The 20,701-nt window shown below is 46.4% G+C and overlaps 1 protein-coding gene and 1 long non-coding RNA gene across 3 annotated transcripts in view; one reads left to right on the top strand and one right to left on the bottom strand.

Moving 5' to 3' along the window:
- Wwc2 (WW and C2 domain containing 2) overlaps positions 1 to 20,701 on the top strand; it is a 172,253-nt gene that overhangs the window by 146,125 nt on the left and 5,427 nt on the right. For both annotated transcript variants that reach the window (XR_004109943.1, XM_031339762.1), the window contains exons 18-22: positions 2,369 to 2,558; positions 4,351 to 4,515; positions 5,771 to 5,863; positions 9,080 to 9,322; positions 19,178 to 19,305. Coding sequence is in view for 1 of the 2 variants with exons in the window: in XM_031339762.1 (XP_031195622.1) it covers positions 2,369 to 2,558; positions 4,351 to 4,515; positions 5,771 to 5,863; positions 9,080 to 9,322; positions 19,178 to 19,305 (819 nt within the window). In the remaining variant the exon portion in view is untranslated. The remainder of the gene's footprint in view (positions 1 to 2,368; positions 2,559 to 4,350; positions 4,516 to 5,770; positions 5,864 to 9,079; positions 9,323 to 19,177; positions 19,306 to 20,701) is intronic.
- Positions 5,072 to 8,763, bottom strand: LOC116069262. Its single transcript, XR_004109945.1, has 2 exons — positions 8,652 to 8,763; positions 5,072 to 5,368 (listed from the first exon to the last, which is right to left on the bottom strand). It is a non-coding gene; the product is annotated as an uncharacterized LOC116069262 (long non-coding RNA).

Here is a 20,701-nt window from a genome sequence, read left to right as displayed (position 1 = left end):
TAAGTACACTATAGCTGTCCTCAGACACACCAGAAGAGGGCATCAGATCTCATTATGTATGGTTGAGAGCCACCATGTGGTTGCTGGGATTTGAACTCAGGACCTTCAGAAGAGCAGTCAGTGCTCTTAACCGCCGAGCCATCTCTCCAGCCTGTGCCTTTGCTTTTTGTCTAAGCTTTCATTTAGAAAGCTATGAAACCTTAATATAGAGCAGTGGTTCTCAGCTTGTAGGCAGGGACCCTGGGACTGACCTTTTCACAGGAGTTGCCTAAGACCATCAGAAAACAGATATTTATGTTATGATTCACAATGGTATCAAAATTACAATTATGAAGTAGCAGCAAAATAATTTTATGATTAGGGATCACCACAACACGAGGAACTGCATTAAAGGGTCGCAACTGATCTTCTCTCTCTGTCCCCCCTTCTTTCTCTCTCCCTCCCTCCTTCTCTCTGTTTCTCCCTCCCTCCCTCTCTCCCTCCCTCTCTACTTCCTTCCTAGAAGTGTCATTCAGGATGTTCTTGGACAAAGTTGCTATTACCATTGCAGTACTGGTCTTGGGTTTCCTCCTCTGTCTCAGCAACCCATCCTTTAAGGATGCCAGGTCGTGTGTCTGTGTGTCTGCATGTGAAGGGCTGACTCCGGGTGCCCACTATATTCTCTGAAAGGACATTTTAGCCAATGCCTCTGTTTTGAGTAGCACCCATATATAAACAAATTCAGATTAGTTTTTATGAACAGTTGTTATACTGTTATGTGCAGTTGGACTACTGTTAGCATGTAAGGTCTGTACTCGTGTGTATGTATGTATATGTGCAAAAATAAAACATGTTAGAAATTCAGAGTGATGAGGAACATCTCAAATGTTAGTCATGGACTTTTGTAAGGAAGGGTTACAGCGTGATGTACAAAGGCATGGGGACACAGTGGATAAAGCCAGCATGGGAGAGGCATTCATTCATAGGGTTTGCCCTAGGGTCTCTAAGCATCAAGCTTTCCCATCAATTCAAGGAATACACCTAGTGGGTTTAAAAGTGGGTTTCTAGTTCACTGTAGTTGTTGGTTCTCCCTTGTGTCCCTTTCATGGCCAGACACTTAATAACTAGTCTTTGTCAATCTGCCAATATGTCACCACTGTGATTAAGGCTTGACACTTAGAAGTCAGTAAAAAAGGATTCTTTCTAGTCTTAGGACAGGAAACTCAGCAACGCATGGCATGTTTCAAGCCTTCACAGCACTTCTGCAGCATACACTCTGTACTACCTGATCAAATAGTTTAAAAATATTTTTTAATATTTTTATTTATTTTTATTTTATGTGTATGGGTGTTTTGTCTACATATACATGTGCACCATGTACATGCAGTTCCTGAAGAGGCCAGAAGAAGACATCTGATCCTCTGGACCTGGAGTTACAGAGGGTTGAGAACTGCTGCCCAGGAGCTGGGAACTAAACCTGGGTCCTCTGGAAGAGCAGCCAGTGCCCTTAACCACCGTGCTGTCTCTCTGGCCATGTGGTCATGTTCTCGTCACCTCTCACATTCGAGCCACAGCTTTTGTTAAGGGACAAGCATGTGAGGCCACGAGTCATCTGTTAGCTCAGTAACAAACCATTTACACAGGCCTGTGCCTGCCTGGCAGTGAACCTAGTAATAGGTAATCCTCAAGTCTTAGCTAAGAATGATCAACTGTTTTATGACTAATTCTACAGTGAATTGAATAATAATAAATTATTTTATAGTGACTGTCATATTTTCACGTGCTGAAGTTAGAATTTGTCTGTGGTCCTTGGATATTTCTGTTGAGTATCTGGAGACTTTCATAAACTTAACATTTTTTAAAAAAGATTTATTTTATTTATATGAGTACACTGTAGCTGTAGAGATGGCCGTGAGCCATCATGTCTGTGGCTGCTAGGAATTGAACTCAGGACCTTTGCCAGCCCAGCTCACTCCAGCCCCGCTCACTCCGGTGTAATTCACTGTAGCTGTCTTCAGACGTACCAGAAGAGGGCATCCGAACTTATTATGGGTGGTTGTGAGCCACCATGTGGTTGCTGGGATCTGAGCTCAGGACCTTCGGAAGAGCAGTCAGTGCTCTTACCTGCTGTGTCATCTTGCCAGCCCAACTTGACATTTTTGTAGTGGTGGTTTTAGTATTGATTTTGCTCTGGATTCCTGAAACATACAATGAGAATCTAATTTTCTTGATCTACTTACTTAAAGAGCGTCCAGCTGTCATAGTGTGTCTTCAGGCACATGGATGACTCAGTGTCTCCTCAGATAAACGGGTTACCAGCCCACTCACATGGCATGGTACAGTGCCTGTCACACTGAAAATGACTTTGTTTTGTTCTGTTTCACTGTAGCTTAACGATGCTAAGAGAGGCCTCTGACGAAACTGTGGCTGCAAGAGAGTCTGGGGTTCGCTTGGCACAGGGCAGTCGGCGCACAGAAGACCCAAGGCCATGTGCTAGGGGGCCTGAGACAAGCCAAGACCAGTGTAGGAAGGAGCATGCTGAAGACCCCGGGCAGCATGCAGCTGGAGTTCCCACCCTGGTAAGTGGCTGCTACAACCTCCTAAATCAAAGCCCCTGTAGATGCTTGTTTTCTCTTCTAAATCAGGATTTGGGCCCCACAGCTGACTGGAAGACTTTTATGGGCATATCACCACTCAGCATTGAAAGCACTTTACAATTCCATGTGGCCCGGAAGACTAACTTCTCCTTTACACTTGGCAGAAACAATACTCACTCCCTGATATCTCTAAATGTTCTTTGAATGCTTGTTAAAAGGATTGTCTGGGCTAGAGATGTCACTGAACTGGTACAACACTTACAGCCCTAGCTTCAATCCCCAGCACCACACATTAGCCACAGCGGACATATTACTGTATTTCTGGCACTTACAAGATACAGGCAGAGGACCATCGGCTGTGGAGGGAGTTCATAGGTTGGCCTGGCCTGACATACAAGACCCTATCTCCAAAACAACCAACCTACCAATGACCAAAAAAAAATTTTTTTTAATTAAAACAAATATTTTCTGACCTAGGTGTGGTGATTCCTGTAATCCCAACCCTCAAGACACTGATGTAGGAGGATGAGTGTCAGGCCAGTCTGGGCTCCATGGCAAGACTCTCTCTCAAATAAATACTGTTTCCATTATAGAGAAATCGGGGCAAGCGGGGGCTACTTGATGGTATCAGGTTGCAAAGTCTATTTCAGTATTAAACATGAAGTAAGAATTCAGAGTTCACCTTGCTGGCTGGAGTTCTAGCAGGAACCTGTTCTGAAAGATGACATTGATTTGCTTAGGCCCAGTGGCTCATTTGGGTTTCCATTGATGTGAGCAGACACCATGACCAAGGCAGCTCTTATAAAGGCAAACATTTAACTGGGGCTGGCTGACAGGTTCAGAGGTTCAGTCCAGTACTGTGCAGGTAGGCAGGCAGAAGGAGCTGGAAGTTCTACATCTTGGTCCACAGGGAGCTAGAAAGAGACTTGACTTCTGCAGGTGGAACTTGAGCATAGGACCTCAACGCCCACCGCTACAGTGATGCACTTCTCTACAGCAAGGCCACCCCTCCTAACAGTACCACTTCCCATGGACCTAGCGTATCCAGACAGCACGCCTAGGGACCATGAGTATGAAACAGGCAACTTGATCTCTTGGGTGAGGAATAGATCAAATAACAATCATTTCCAGGGCATTTCCCCTGACGGCTGGAATGCCCATGGATCTGTAAAGGGCATAGAGATAAACCACTCTGGACAGATGGGTTTAGGGAGCAGTATCTAATTTATTACATGTGAACAACCACTTGTATAATGGAAGTCTATTGACTGTGACTGGTTAGGCACATTATCTCATTGGATACTAAATGCTTGCTCATACCCCCTACATTCATGGCTATACACTGTGGGAATGCAGTGCCCACAGTGACCAGAAGAGGGAGTCAGATCCCCTGAAACTAGAGTTGCAGACAGATGTGAGCTGCCATGTGGGTGCTGGAAATTGAGCCTGGGGCCCTACAAGAGCAGCCAGTGCTCTTAACTACTGAGCCATCTCTCCAGAAGGTATATTGAAATTTTAATCACTTTTTTATCATTGTACCTTGTTCTGACAAAGATCAGTTTAACGATAATACGTGTCCAAGTAGGATTCTTTGAAGTAGATAGCTATCTCCACACTCTCCTTTCTGCAATAGGGTTCTCTGCGGGACAAGCCTTGCTCACAGCACTAGAGGAGTCTCTGCTTAACTTTAGATATATGCTCACTCCCTAGAAGAACGACACCCATATGAACATGCACCTGCCTCCTCCCGATGAATCGCCAACTTTCATTGCAGGTTGATAAGGAGACGAATACAGATGAAGCAGTTGACAGCAATATGGCAGTTCGCCCTAAAGACCGTAGCAGCCTGAGCTCTCGACAGCATCCATTTGTGAGAAACAGCGTGATAGTGCGTTCACAAACCTTCTCCCCAGGAGAGCGGAGTCAGTACATCTGCAGGGTAAGGGACAGCGCTGCTGCTGAGGTGCCAGCAATGGCAGCCGCGCCCCCTCTGCCAGTGAGTGGCCTGCTAATAACCAGAGACTTTGCACAGGAGCTGCAAATCTGACTGGAGACACTAATGGCCAGGAACACTGCAGAGCAGGTGTGGAGTATCGTACCCTGGGGTTCTTTTAGTTGGTTTGTTTTCCCAAACACTCAATGTCTTGCTGGCCCTAATGGAATTTACTTGGCAAAGAAGTTGCTTAAGGATTTAGATGCTAAGAATTGTTGAACTTCTATGTTTGGAAACATAAAGTAACTTAAGAAATGTATTTTGCATATTTCATATGCATTTCTAACCATGTTAATCTTGCTGAAGAGAAAATGTGAATTGGATTTTACAGCAAAAATCATGTTCTAAGACCTCCGGTCCCCAAATCAGACTCAGGCCTTGTAAGAAAATTACGAGATTTACATCAGTTTCCCAAGTTCTAGTTCATGAATTATTCATGAATCGCAGTAAATGGATTTAATATTACATACAATAAGAGAGAGAAACTTTTAAATTTCTGAACTTATTCAGGCAGTAAAATACTTTTATTGAACACTTTCCTAGAAACAAAGACTCTGCTCCCTTCCCTTTTGCAGAACTTTTGTTCTTGTGAGTGAGCCAGACCATAACACTGAAGAAGCTGTGAAGTGGCGCGGGTGGTGGTGCCATGATATGTCCTGTAGAAGAGCAGGCTCAGGGGGTTGGAGTGGGCAGGAGGGCTCTGGCCAGCCTTGTTGATACAGTGATCTTCTGCAGAGCCTGAGCCAGGAGAGGAGTGAGCATGCACATTCTGGGCAGCAGAGGCTCTTGATGCTGTTCTCTAGAGATGAATAAACCGTCTGTAAGCTACAAGGACAGAACTCATTTCATCATTAAAACAAAACAAAAACAGTTACCTCCACAGAGTAGTCTTATCTGTGTCCAAAGGCAGCTCTTCAAATTATTTAAGAAAATTAAATATAGAAAACCAAAGAGTAGAGGAAAAAAATTACTTATGAAAGAGTTTGTTTAAAATACAGCTCATGGGCTAAGGATGTAGCTCAGTTGTTGATCAGTTCCCTACCCTGTGTGAGGCCCTGGTTTCACCAGTGTGGAAGAGGGGGAAAGAAGCAGGTAGCTCACATGGCCTCTCGCTATCCCATGAACCCCTCTGTCCTGACTGCCACCAGCTCTGTTGATTATTCAGTGATTATTTTCTTTCCCTTTTGTTTTTGGTCACCAGTTAAATCGCAGTGACAGTGACAGCTCAACCTTGGCCAAAAAATCCTTGTTTGTGAGAAACTCCACTGAGCGGCGCAGTTTGCGGGTCAAAAGGGTAAGTATTCTCTGAGCCAGATTTGAAGACCATAAATTCCAGAATGGTTGGGTGTCAGCATTGCCAGCTCTCGGGCTGCTCACTGAAGCCCCTGGAGCTGCAGCTCTGTGTCACTTACCGAGCCAGGCGGATGTGTTTGGCCTTGGTTTAGAACCTATTAAGGATGGAAACTGGTTTGCCCCTGTGTCAGTGAGCTAAACGCACATTTCTAGTCGGGGCTTTGGCATCTCCACCATGTCCAGCTCTTGAGTGACTGTGGAGAATTTAAAACCAACATCTCCCCGAGAGAACAGATATTCTACAAAGGAGCAGCGTGGGGGTACTTTGTAGAGTTTCTGGGGGGGAAGGGGGAGCCTTTTATGACAAATTTTATAACTTGGATAAACAGTTATTTCTAGGATTAAAAGTTAATGTGAGGGCTGGTGAGATGCTCAGCGAGTAAGAGCACTGACTGCTCTTCCGAAGATCCTGAGTTCAAATCCCAGCAACCACATGGTGGCTCACAACCACCCATAATGAGACCTGACGCCCTCTTCTGGTGTATCTGAAGACAGCTACAGTGTATTCATTTATAATAATAAATAAATCTTTGGGCCTGAGAGACAGGGGTTGACCAGAGCAAGCAGGGCTGACTGGAGCGAGCACAGGTCCTAAAAATTCCTAACAACCTCATGCTGGCTCACAACCATCTGTATAGCTACAGTGTACTCACATTCATAAAGTAAATAAATAAATTAAAAAAAAAAAAACAAGTTAATGTGAATAAGACAGTTTTTTTTTCTTTCTACGTCCCCTGTCTTCCGAAGCAGCTCTTTTAGGGTATGGCACCTTTGTGCCATTTTAACCAGAAGTGTGAAGGGGCTGTGTGGAGCTAGGTTTCTCTTGAGCTTAGTTAATAGAACTCCTTTAGCTAGGGGAGTCCTGACATGTTGTTAGGTTAGGGGTTTTAGCTGGTCTTAGGGAAGGCAGATACAGTTCTGGTAAACTGAGAGGGTGGTGTTTTGACTTAAGGATCTCATCGTGAAAACTCTAGAGGTCTCAGTGCAGCACTCAGCAAAGGATTACCTGCATGGCGTCACCGTGAGTCACAAGGTCAGGGAGGACAGTGCTGTGCCGAGCCCTCCTCACTCTGGCTCTCGAGCCAACCAAGCCCAGCTCTTCCTAACTTAGTGGCAATGCAGCTACATACAGGGAATAGTCATGCAGTCTAAAGCAAATCAGAGCTGTCCTTTCTGCTGAGGAGAGCACTCACTGTCGAGCGCTGGTTGCCTTCGCACCTCTGCACACAGGTCCTTAAGAGGTTCCATGCACTTTTGCTGAAGTGTAGGTGTGTCTGTGTGTATGCACACATGTGCATACCACAGCATGTATGAAAGATCAGAGGACAACTTTTGGGAGTTGGTTCCTCTCATCTGCCTTACCAAGGCAGGGTCTCTTGTTTCTGCTGCTGTACTGCATACTCTAGCCTAGCTGGCCTGTGAGCTCCTAAGCAGTTCTCTTGTCTGTATCTCCCGGCTTATTGTATGAATGAGACACATGCTGCCACGTGCAGCTTGGGTCATCTGTCCTGTGTACTTAGCATGTTTACTCAGGACCCATGACCCCAGTCTGGGAAAGCTTTCTGACTCTGAAGGGGGAGTTGTGTAGCAAAGCACCTGCAGGTTGTCATGCTGCGCACGCGTCAGGGAAGGCAGGCATTGAATCCAGGAAACTCAATAGCCATGTTACAGAATCTAATCACTATTTAGTGATGAGAGCCGTGTTGGACAGAAAGAAGAGGGCACAGAAGACAAGGCTATTCCAAGCTAGGCGGTGGCACCGGCCTGTTAGGTGGCATTCTTCCTACTCATCCCTGACAGGGAACTGACAGCCCACGTATGAATATCAGTACTGTCTAGCTCTTTAACCTTGGAGAGAACTGCTTCAGAACACACCCATAAGTATGCTCGGGTCATGGGAGGACAACTAGGAAGATCATAAGACAGAATACTGAGTGAGTCTGAGGCCAGCCTGCGAACTTGGTAAATCTACCTAGAAATAAAAAGAAGGCTGCGGTGTAACTCACTGATAGGGTGCCCAGACCTACAAGGTCCCAACTTTGATTCCCAGTGCCATTAAAGGAAAAATCAGGATTTCCATTTGGGCAAGGTCTCAGTCTCACTGAGTCAGAGAACCCCCCCCCCCCCCGTTTGCATTTACTGTGACCACAATGGTTACTCAGATCTCCAACTCACAGGCATCCCATAACTTCCATCCCCCTGTTGTGAATCCAGGCAAGAAACCCTCTCCTCACAATCCTGCTCATGTTGTCTTAGTTTAAGTCCTTCCTCAAGTAGGTCTGCCTCACCCCTGGGTCCTCTGTCTCTCGCCAGCTTCTTATGGTGGGTAAGACACAAGTTCCCAGCTCACTGCTGCGCGCAGACTGATACTGCATCTTTCCCGAATCTTCCATCTATAATAAACCCGCCCACAGACATGTATTTACTCCTGCCTACCTTATTTCTTGATAAATGGGTAAGTGGGCCCTGGGGAAAGCATATGTGGAAGTAGATGGTACACAGTGGGCAGAAGCTGGAATGTAAACCTCCAGACTGAAAGACAGACTCATGATCCAGTGTTCACTGCGGGTGCTCACAGCTGTGGCAGCAGAGGTCTAAGCTTCGGGGCTGTATGTGTCCTGGGATAGAAGCTGTATCCATTTTGTAATGTTTTTCATTCACCGTGGGCTATGGTATCCACTTAAAATTGTTTTACTTTATTTACTTATTTGGGAGGGAAGGGCACCTACCTCATGCGTGGAGATCAGTGAACAACTTTGAGGGGTTGATTCTCTTCATCCAATGTGGGTCCCATGAACTCAGACTGTCAGGCTGAGCCGTCGCACCGGCCACTTTTTAAAATCTGTGTAGTTTAAAATGATACAGCTTTATTTCATACTCAGCGACTAGTTCGTGGCAGGCTGGCTCAGAACCAGCTCTGCTGTTCTCACAGAGTCCCAGGCTGGTGGCACCTCCTTCTCTGGCTTTCTGCTCTGTCCCCAGTAGGAGGCAGAAATGTACAGATCTCAGGGCGCCTTTGACAAGCTTCGGCCTAGAAGTGATAACTTTTCCCACGTTCTGGCTTTAGCCAAAGCAAGCCATGTGTCCAGTTTTGCCTCCTGTCGTGTGCAGGAAGGGCAGAGACAGCAACAGGGGTCTCTGCTGTCTCCCTCTGCAGGCGGTTTGCCAGCCCAGCCTCAGGAGGACTGCTCAGGAATGCCCCGTGCGTACATCTCTGGACCTGGAGCTGGACCTGCAGGCCTCGCTGACCCGCCAGAGTCGCCTCAATGACGAGCTGCAGGCCCTGAGAGGCTTACGGCAGAAGCTGGAGGAGCTGAAAGCTCAGGGAGAGACTGACCTTCCCCAAGGCGTATTGGAGGACGAGAGGTTCCAGAAGCTTCTGAAGCAAGCAGAGAAGCAGGTACAGGCCCCAGATCCCCACCGGGCAGGGGGAGTGCAGCTGCACCCAACTTAGGCATCTTCTCATCCTTTTAGCCCATAGTGGCTGTGCCCCAGCTACAAACAATAGCACCCACACCCAGGCTGCACTGCAGTCTCTGACAGGAAGGGAGCCCCTCCGCACTTCCTTGTGTTTCAGCCAGTGGTTCCTAGTGCTTACATTTCAGCACTTTGCAGATTCATTAGCCACAGGAGTTATAAATATATTACTAGTTTTAATGTTTCTAATTTTCACTTTCCTGCCTCAAAGATTATATTTCACTTAATGGTATTCATTTGTTTATCACCCTAAAACATGTATAGAAAATAAGATTGAGTCACTGAATAAATAAATAATTGAGAGGTTGTTCTGTTTGGATTTGGGGAGTTTTTTGGTTTGTTTGTTTGTGGCATCTCAGTATGTAGCCCTGGCTGGCCTAGACCTTGCTATGTAGACCAAGCTGTCCTCAAAGAAATTAACCTGCCTCTGTCTCTAGAACACTGGGATTAAAGGAAAGGGCTGTCATGTACAGATTATATTGTTAGGGGTTTTATGTTTTTGTTTTGAGGGGGTTGTTTCTTTTTTTTAAGATTTGTTTAGGGCTGGTGAGATGGCTCAGCAGGTAAGTGCACTGACTGCTCTTCCAAAGGTCCTGAGTTCGAATCCCAGCAACCACTGGTGGCTCACAATCACCTGTAATGAGATCCAACACCCTCTCCTGGCACGTCTAAAGACAGCTACAGTGTACTTATTTATAATAAAAATAAATCTTTGGGCTGGAGCGAGCAGGGTTGACAGGAGCGAGCAGAGGTCCTAAAAGTCAATTCCCAACAACCAGATGAAGGCTCACCACTATCTGTATATGTATAAATTTAAATTTATTTCATCTATACCCTGTAACTGTATAGATAGTCATGAGCCTTCATCTGGTTGTTGGGAATTGACTTTTAGGACCTCTGCTCATTCCTGTAGACCCCACTCACTCAGTCTCTGCTCGCTCCGGCCCAAAGATTTATTTATTATTATTCCTAAGTACACTGTAGCTGTCTTCAGATGCACCAAAAGAGGGCGTCAGATCTCATTATGGATGGTTATGAGCCACCGTGTGTAGTTGCTGGGATTTGAACTCATGACCTTCGGAAGAGCAGTCGGTGCTCTTGCCCGCTGAGCCATCTCACCAGCCCAAGGGGGCTGTTTCTTTGGTTTTTGAGACAGCTTCTCACTGAATAGCTTGGGCTGACCTTTAACAGTGCCTTCAATCCCAGTCCCTGGGAGGCAGAGGCAGAGGAATCTACGTAAGTTCAACACCAGTCTGGTCTACATAGTGAATTCCAGGGCTACATAGTGAGGCTCTGTCTCAAAACAGAAAAGAGAACATGTAATCCCCCTGCCTCAGCCTCCCAAGTGCTAGGATTACAGATATGTACTGTTCTGCCTAGCAAAAAATTGAATAATTTAAAGTGATTGTTTCTAATGTGTGACCTAAATATATGCCTATGTATAATATTGATTTATTCTCAGGTTTGGGATTTATATTTTTGCTTAGCAATCTATACTCATTTCTACATGTAATCTTCACGTAGAGCTTTTCATAGAGTTGTTACAAGTGCCTAAACATTATTTTTTTTTCACGTAATCCTTAGGATAGGAAGCTAAAGTACAGATGATATTTATGTCCTTGAAGTTTCTGATGGCACAGGATCCTCCATAACAAATTAGTCTTTTGAACTGAAAGGCCTGGTCTCACCTGGTGGCAGTGTTGAGAAGCCACTGGGCCACAAGAACTTTAGGATCCTCAGCAAAAGCCTTCATAGCTGAAGGAGCCGTTGGAAGGCAAGATCTAGCTAGGAGAGGGAGTCGTGGGGAGCCTTTGAAAGGCCTTCCTTCCAAATGACCCTCCGAGCTCCGCCACACTCTCTCTCTCCACACTTATCTCCTACCTCCATAGGTGTGTTCAGATGCAACAGAGCTCCTGGCCTGGAGAACGCCAACCTTTCTCCCCTGTAAGGCATTCTCTCTGGTGTTTTGCTATAGCAACAAAAAGCAACTGCAGGGTTGATGAGGACAGAATAGTCCTGACAAAGCTAAGATTTAAAGACTCACTGACTGCCTCAAGCACTGTATGCTCACAATTTAGACAAACATGTAGGAAAATAGAAGCACTAATTAAGACAGGAGGTTGAAAGGTCCTCTCTCTCTTAACAAAATGACAGCAGAAACCTAAAATTGCCCCTAAAGAAACATCAAGTCTATATATAAGTTCCACCAAAGTTTTAAAGAACAAATTGTCTTAATTTCATATACTTCGACAGAACATGCCACACTTGAGTCTGTGTGGCTGAATCCGATGCTGAAAGCAGGAGCTGTTATACTCAAAAGGGAGAACCACAGGCTGACAGAACTGGGATAGCGAATGCAGAATCCCTAACTACAATCCCAGGAAACAGAATCTAATGCCATATTTTTTTAAAAACACATTTCTGTTTTCTATATTGAAACATTATATCTCTATATTCTGTATCTATATCGAATTGTGGGAAGATTTTTTAATATTAAAATTTGTATTTGTATACTCATTTAACAGACTTAAGAGGGAAGCTATCAGGCAACTTGATAGGTGTATGCAAATACTGATAAAACACAGTATTAAAACAGTGATAAACACTGTTTAAAACTCTCATGACACTCCTTAACCTGATGAAGAAATAACAGAAACCAGACATAATCCTAAACAAGACAAACACAAAATCATTTCTTTAAAATCAGCTGAGTGTGGTGGCCTGTGTCTTTAATCCCAGCACTTCAGAGGCAGAGGGAGATGGATCTGTGACACAGAGGCCAGCCTGGTCTACATATTAGCTCCAGGCCAGTCAGGGCTATAGGGTGAGGCCCTGTCTGTCTCAGAAATCAAACAACAGCAACAACAAAACAGAATAAGAACAACCAAAAGTGAAATGCTTTAGTTGCTGTTCAGTCGCAGTGAAGGGATGTTTCAGGGGCTCAGTCCATTGTCATCGTGATAAGGAGATGGGCAGAGAGATGCATCCTGATCAATATGCTCAGAGACTGGGCCTGCCTGGCACCCTCAGCAACAACTTCCTCCAACAAGGCCACACCTCCTAGTCCTTCTAATCCTTTCAAACAGATCCACTCCCTGGGGACTGTGCATTGGGGGCTGTTCAAACCTCCACACAGACACTCCACACTCTTCTTCTTCAACATTGTATTAACAGCTGGAGTCAGCACCCTAAGAAAAGCAAAATGGCTGAAGAGGAAGAAAAATGCCTACATAAAAAAGAAAATCTGAGTGGGAAACGTTGCTGTGTTCTTAGAGGTAGTTAGCAAGATGAGCAAACACGGAGTGGAGCCTGCTGTCCTCTCTACACAAGCTACATTGTGCAGCTATGACCGACATAACAGAGGACACCTTACAGGAGGAGGGTCACATTTTGTCTCAGTCTCGGAGGGTCGCACAGTCCCTGCACATGAGCAAAGGATGCTGGTCTTCTCACGGCAGACAGGAAGCAGAGAGCTAGGGGTTAGGGCCAACGTCTGACTTTTCAGGCACCCTCCTTAGGCTCACTCCTCCATGTAGGCTGCACAATCCTAAGTTTCAACATGTGAGCCATGGTGGAAGCTTTGTATTTAACCTTTAAAATGTTTTAAACAGAAATAACTACAAAGCTTAAGTATTGACTCATAACATTATCAATTGATAGTGTCAAGAAGTAAATTTGGTATGCATTGTAAGTAAAATTACAAACTTTACAGTACCTACAGGACTACACCACACTCAAATAAATGAGGGTTCAAGCTGCCTGTCTCTAAAGGGCCAGTTAGTAAATATGTTCAGTTTGGGGGCCATCATGTGGTGTGAGTCACTGTGACAAGGCCATTTTACCACAAAAGCAACCACAAAGAACTGTAAGGAAGGGCTGAAGAGACAGCTCAGAGGTTAGGAGAGCTTCCTGCTCTTCAGGAGGAGAGTTCAGTTCCCAGCACCACTTAGGCTGCTAACAAGGAGCAGCCTGTGAGTAAGGTGGGGATGAGGCGAATCCTGTCACTCACGTGTGTACCCACCAACACACACACACATATACGTAAGTAAAATGGTAAAATAATTGTAGATACATGACTATGGCGGTATTCCAGCAGAACTTCACTTAACAAATAGATGGTAGACCATAATTTATCAGTCACTAATACAGAAGAATCACTAGGACACAAACAGTTATCCTCTCAAAATGGACCAGTGTATTTCCAGGCAAAATGCCTCTTTGCTTCTTTATGGATGTTGAAGAAAAGGAAGGGAGGGGACCCACCCTACAGTAGTTAGGATTTGTTAAAATAGTCAAGAGTAGTTCCACAGTGTGGGATTCGGAAGAGGCAAGAGAGGGGTAGTCAGGGATTCTCAGCCCCCCAAATGCTCGGACCCTTTGACAGTCCCTCGTGATGTGACTCCAAACCACAAGGTTGTCTTTGTTGCTACTCTATAACTATAAGTTTACTACTGTTTCAAATCATAATGTAAATATCTGTGTTTTCTGATGGTCGAGACCCACAGGTGGTGTGTAGAGCACTGCATGTCAGTTCCATGAGGGCCTGCCTGGGTTGGATTCCAGCACCAGGAAAGAGATTAGCCACACATGGTGGCATTCTATCTCTGTTCCACATTGAATAAGAATGGCTCCCACTGGCTTATCCACTAGAATTCTTTGCACTGTTGTGAAGGGTCAGGAGATGTGGCCTTGTTGGAGGAGGTGTGCCACTGGGGATGGCTTTGAGGTTTGGTTTGAGATGGGTTTGTGGCTAGTTCTGTAGGTGCTTTTGTTCTTATGTCTGGCTCTCTCTCAATCCCCTATGGATTAAGCTATAGATAGCTATAGCTACTTCTCCAGCACAGTGCCACCATGCTTCCAGCCATGATGGCAATGGACTAAGCCTCTGAAGCTGTAAGCCAGCCCCAGTTACATCCTTTATCTAATAGTAGTTGTGTTGGTCATGGTCTCTTGATAGCAATACAACAGTGACTAAGACAGTGTGTACAAATAAGCTCCAGTTAGAGCATAGGCTTAAACCTAGAGAAGGAAAGCTGGAATCTACACTAACAAAAGAAATAGGACCCTTCCTCTCATGTGCTGATTGTGGGTCTCCCATGGCTGTTCTGCACTGCCTCCCTGGATGGAGCTAAGGCAGGGTAGGGTGACTGATGAGAGCCTTGAAGGCCCAAGTGAAGTGGAGCCCCTGTGGGCTTCTCTAAGACATGCTATTTGAAAGGACGGTGGGACCTGATTGTGTATGCCTAGTGCCTAGCGTGTGAGGCTCCTGCCAAGCCCAAGGTCAGCCATTATCCCACCAGACAGTTAGAGGGGCTTTGGCAAATATAACTAGCATCTCTGGCCAGTTACAGACAGGGACGAAGGCTCCTTTTGAACATTTAAGAGTCAATGCTTAAACGTGTTTCACTCTGGTTCTGTGGGGTTTTCCTGTTGCTGGATTGTTCAAGATTTAGCGAGCATTAAGGTGACTTGTCTTCTCCTTCCACACCCATGACGCCCTTGGGTTTGTCCATAGTCCAGTCAGTGCTTATAAAATGGAGGAGATATAAAACCCAACAGCCAGTGCATTCAGAGCCTTGAACAGTTGTTCCTGTAAAAAATGAGTCTTGTAATGCAAATGGTGCTCTCAGCCTAGGTGTAGACTCCAGGGGCCTCATGCAGAGCCTGCTCCTTTGCTTTTGCCATGTCATAGGGACCCTATGAGTCCCCTCTCCTTGGTGACCATCTGTATAGGTCCGGGTCCTTAAAGCTCGCTAGCCCTTTGCAATCTACTTTCCGTTCTGTTGCCCCGCCCGCTCTGAGACTCAAGTAGTGAGTGCACCCCCTCCATTTACTGCTGAGAGGATGAGAGCGGCAGTCAGAAGAGGAACTGACACTGTGGTGTGAGGACCCAAAGTCCTCCCTGTGCTCAGGGCTCAGCGACAAGCTCCAGGAATATCAGTTGTGAATGCTCCTGACATCCTCATGTAAAGCTGTCCTTGGCCCTCCGTTCTCATGAAACAGGGACCTTCAGGTGCTTTGTTGCCAATCTCAAGATGTCACTCTGAGGAAAGAAATGGCAGAGGAAGGACAGAGTGGCCACTTAGCTTCCCAGGAACCAGTGCCTGAGACCCCCGTTTGCTTGGGCTTTCCCTGCATCACACCCTAGCCTATTATGCGATGCCTAGAAATGTCAGGCAGTCCTGCAAACACAATATGAAATTGACTTGACTCCATAGTGAGTGATCTCTTTGAAGACTGTCACTGCCATAACAAATTGTGTGATGTAGGAGGCAATTCTACTTATACCTCCTAATTATTAGCACTTTGTTATCAGTATCACGAGTTTCTTTATAACACTGGTACAAGAATTCCCTCACAGATACACCCCAGTGCGTGCTCAGCACTGTGCATGTACAACAGCATACAGGCTCTCCTTGAGTGTCACAGGCCATGTGACTCGGTATAGCCACAACACAGCCCATAGCTCAGCATCGCTGAGTGTGGCTCCCTCACCAGCAGTTGGCTACTGCTGCGCTGCGTGCACTCTGTTCACAGAACAGGTGTGACATACAAAGTGATCCTCTCATCTATAGCAAAATCTGATCCCTAACGCTCAGAACTGCCTGGAAACCCCAGCGACCATTCCTCTCCAGTTTGAATTGAAAAGCTCAAGGAGAAGCTGGCGATGTAGTGTTTGCCCAGCGTGCCTGAGCCTAGGGCTCCTCCCCAAGCGCTGCATAAGGCAGGGCATGAAGATGCACACCTCTAATCCCTGCACTGAGGAGCTGGAGGTGGAAGGACCAGAAGTTCCAAGGGCAGCCTGGGCTACATGAATCCTGGTCAAGAAAGTCAAAGGTGTAGTGGCCAAGAAACCCTTCGCTTTCCTCACTAGGCTTTCCATTCCAGCTTTGGAAACTTGTCTTAAAGATTGACACTTGAGAATTTTCCAGTAAAATAATACTTTGTCTCAGCATGAATCTGTGGTTGTCTGTACATTAATGGTGGCTAGCACAGTCTAGCCCCTTGGTTTCTGATGGTGGCTGTAGTCATTGGCATATAGATGAAATGCCAGTATCCTAACAAAATCCTGAGCTGGGGTCTCTGAGTTAGGTTTCAAAATCACTTTGCCACCAAGATAATAAGGGTAGAAGGGGGAAGCTCTGGGGATTGGGATGGAGCCCAAGATAAAGACATCCTCATTGATAGAAGTAAAAATAGATACAAGGACCCTAAGGCATGTGTGCCCAAGGCAGGTCCTGTGGCCACCTAGTAATGGTGTCACAAGGACAGTTAAACTACAGCCTGAGTTTTGGAGGAAGGGCTTCCTGTCACAGCTGGTGCTAACCCCTCCACACACTCTTGTCACTGTTCCCTCTGCCTGTGACAGCTTTACAGCAAGCAGCAATGCAGGGCCCACACAACAGCGCCCATTTATACTGCTTTAAAAATGGCTTGAGTCCCTGAGCACACAGAGTTTCTGTGTTTATTGTTACCAACTCTGTGGGTGGATAAACCATATGTATCGTGTACTTTTCCCTCTACATCTGAACTTTGTGATAAACAGCTCTGACAATCCAGACTGTTCTGCCGAGAACCTTTGGTTATGGCTGCGGAAGTGGTCATTCACCACGGGTGTGTCTTCTGCTCCCTCTTCTCCTTCACACCCTTTGGACAGCGTGCTCATGAACACACATACACACATCCCTTTCACTTCCCCTGTGGTGCTGGGGACCTGTGACATTCTCCTCAGGTCATCATTAAGTGCCAACTGATGACCTTGCCAATGGCCATAAAAACTATGCGTCCTAGAGAAGCCGTGCTTAAGCCAGTGGCAGACACTGGATCTGCCTCCCCCACCAGCTCTCAGGGTCACCCTCCATAACCCTCCTGATGGCAACGGAAAGCCTCTTTTATAGCTTGTAATAAACCAAGCGTTAGTGCTCTCGGATTGTACTTCCCCCTTAGGAAGAAGTGAGAAGCCAAGGACTGTAAATTGAGACTGTTGTGTTCCGTGTTTGATCAGGCCCCTTAACGTGGCTGTGAGTCACCGGGCCTTCTGTGGGCCAGGCTCCCATCATGTTAGCTGAGGGCTAATCACCGTTTCTGGAGTCTGAAGTGTAGAGAATGGCCAGTTGTCCTGAGCCAGAGGAGAGGCAGAGGCCGGCTGAGGGAGGACTCTGTTCTTCCTAAGAAGCAGAAATTTCTGTTTTGTCCTCAGGTTGTCTCTCTGTCAACATGCCAAAGTGCCTGGGTGCCAGAGGGTGGTAGTGGTTTGTTTAAAAAAGGAAAGAAAAAAAAAACTTCAAGTGATACATAGACTAATATGTTTGAAAGTTAGGCTGCTCTGAAAAATGTCAGAGATATTAATAATTAATACTGTTGTCTTGTTCTCTAAAGTCCTGGTGCTCTCACTGTGGGGGGAGCAGAAACTAAGCAGGTGTCATAGTGGCTGTTGAGGAAGGGCACAGCAGACCATGACCTAAGGTGACTGTGTGAGGAGGGCAGGGTGGCCGGGAGTCCAGAAGGCGACTAACAGTCTCTCGACAGTGACAATGGGCAGTGTGTGTCACTTGGAGTGAAAAGAGCACTTTTTAATTTTTATACGCGTTACACTCTCTACCCTTGTTCTACCCTACTCTCTCGTTCTTCTCACTCGTTAAACTTCATCTGTCTTGTTCACAGCTCTGCCCTGCCTTCTGTGTGTTAGACTGCAGCCTGCAGATGTTAGCAGGATCCCGTAAACAGCAGAGAGGAGATTGAATGATGTGCTCGGCTCAGGTGCCGAATGATTTAGGTGGATTGGCTCATTTAAACTCCAGACAAACCTTTAAGTACTTACAAAGAAACTATGGCCCAGAACTAGCTGAGCCCCTTGCCCAGACTCTCAGCTAGGAAGTGAGCAGTCAGACAGTACTGCCCAGGGTCTGCCATCTTGACCACTAACACAGACTCTTCTTACTGAAGGCCATCGAGACGCGTTTGCTCTTTAGGTGACCCAATGAATGAGATGTAGAAGTGGCCATTACTGAGCAGCATTACTAGTTCATTTGTTTTTTATATATGCATGTGTGTGTGTGTGTGTGTGTGTGTGTGTGTGTACTTCCCCTACAAGTCAGCAGCAGTAACACAGAATGAACTTCAGTAAATCATTTAGTCTTAGTCAGCAGTGGTTCCAGAAGGGCCCTAAAGGGAGGGTGGGCACTGAGAATGTTCCTGTGTGAGGGTCTTTGAGCTCTACATGTGTGTCATTGTACGCACAATTGGTTGGTTGTACACCAGTGAAGCTTTTTAATTGGCTAATACGGGGACACAGGCTGGGAAGGTAGAAAGAGTATTTGGCAAATGTATTTGCCAAAATGTTACCAGTTCAATTTCTTGGAAAGAGTGCTAATGGTTCTCAGATTTATGTTTTGTTGTTTGGGTTTTGACGTTGCTATTTTGGTTTGTTTTTTTGGTTTTTCGAGACAGGGTTTCTCTGTGTAGCCCTGGCTGTCCTGGAACTCACTCTGTAGACCAGGCTGGCCTCAAACTCAGAAATCCACCTGCCTCTGCCTCCCAAGTGCTGGGATTAAAGGTGTGCGCCACCACTGCCTGCCTGGCTCAGATGTAAAAAAATCTTAAACATGATTAAAATTAGCTCACCCTGAATCAGGCAGTGCCTCCTCCCTTTGGCATGAGCTGAGCGTGAGTGTTGTCCCCTGCTGCCCAGCAGAAGACACCCTTGACTGCCCAGCTGGGCCTCCCAGCTTAGCCTTGTGGCTTGTCTTCAAGTTTCAATTTGTATTTCCTTTGCCAGGCTGAGCAGACAAAAGAAGAGCAGAAGCAAGACTTGAACGCAGAGAGGTTGATGAGGCAGGTCTCCAAGGATGTGTGCCGGCTGCGGGAGCAGAGCCAGAAGGAGCCTCGGCAGGTGCAGTCCTTCAGGTAAACGGCTGCACAGGACCAGCTACATGCTGTCCCCTCTTGTGCTCCATCCTGAGGTGACACCCACTGGGAAGCTCCAGACATAATCGAGTTTGTGTCCTCAGGGCTCAGAACTACCACCACCACAACCCCCTTATCATGAGCGCATCTCATTGAGAAACGTTGTCCCCAGATTTAGAAAGGTACACAAGCATCTCAGATCTTTGTTCACTCATTTTCTGGACTTTCCTTGGGTACCCTTCTCTCTCCCCACACACATACCTTGCACCCTTCAGTACAGAAAGATAACTCACGCTTCCTGCTCCTACAGAGGGCCTCCAGTCTCAGAAGACAGAGTTCCACAGCTGCCACAGTGCCACGTGGAGCCTTTATGGGCTATGCAGGAACTCCAAGGGCATATAGGGAGAAGCTCAGTCTGTGTGGGCCGCTGTGCAGACGCCAGGTCAGCTCAAAGGAAGGCACCATTAGAAGTCTCCAGGCACTGGCTGTGGTGGGTGTGAGCCACCCAGTCCGGCTGTGTGCAGCAGAAGCTTCCCCAGGGGAACTTGTCAGGAATAGCAGGACTCAGACCCCACACCAAAGGATTTCAGTTGTGGCTCTGGGTACCGAGGGAGCCAGGCCTCCGAGTAGGGAGCCTGTGGGAGCAAGTATTCAAGGCACAGTGGAAAACGAGACAAGTCGCAGTGAGGACTTCCTGTGTCCTGCTTGAGTTAACCATGCTGTGAGACAGCACTGGCAATTCCAGCCAGTGGACAACAGTCAAGAATCAAACCATAAAGCTGGGTTAAAGTGGGAAGTTGTCACAGAGATAAGAAAGAGAAGCCTGCAGATGCAGTGTGGCGGTTCCCACAAGGAACAAGGGATGCTTAAGCGAATCAGAGCGGTATGGTCCTAGAGCCGAGGACTAGCAGGGACAGACTGTTGGACACTGAACATAACAGAAAAGAGAATTAACATGTCCCCAGATTGTGACACAGGGGCCTCAGAGAGCGTGTCAGATGATGGCCAAGTGGTAAGAGAGTCAGAAAAAGGTTCACCTTACTCTGGCTTAGGTTTTTATAGAGAGGTCCTTAGCTTCTACGCTGAGGCCAGCCAGATGGTTCCATGCACAAAGGTGCTTACAACCAAGCCTGATGACCTGAATTCAAAACCTGGAACCCACACGGGAGAAAGAAAACTACTTCCCATAGGCTGTGCTCTGACCTCCACACGCACTGTTCACCTGTACACGTAAACACACACTCTTCCCCCACATGCACATGTGTATGCACTCACAAATAAATACATGTAAAAGGAAATGTAAAAGAGATCTTTTAGGTTGTGGAGAGAAATGAGAAGAACAGCTATGCAGAAGCAGGAAAGGGGGACGCATGGCAGGGCATGGGTGGGGGTGGGG

This window comes from Mastomys coucha, unplaced genomic scaffold (genome assembly GCF_008632895.1).
Source record: "Mastomys coucha isolate ucsf_1 unplaced genomic scaffold, UCSF_Mcou_1 pScaffold22, whole genome shotgun sequence".
NCBI classification, from domain to species: domain Eukaryota; kingdom Metazoa; phylum Chordata; class Mammalia; order Rodentia; family Muridae; genus Mastomys; species Mastomys coucha.
The sequence above is the reverse complement of the archived record's forward strand: the minus strand, read 5'-3'. Positions and strand labels throughout refer to the sequence as shown.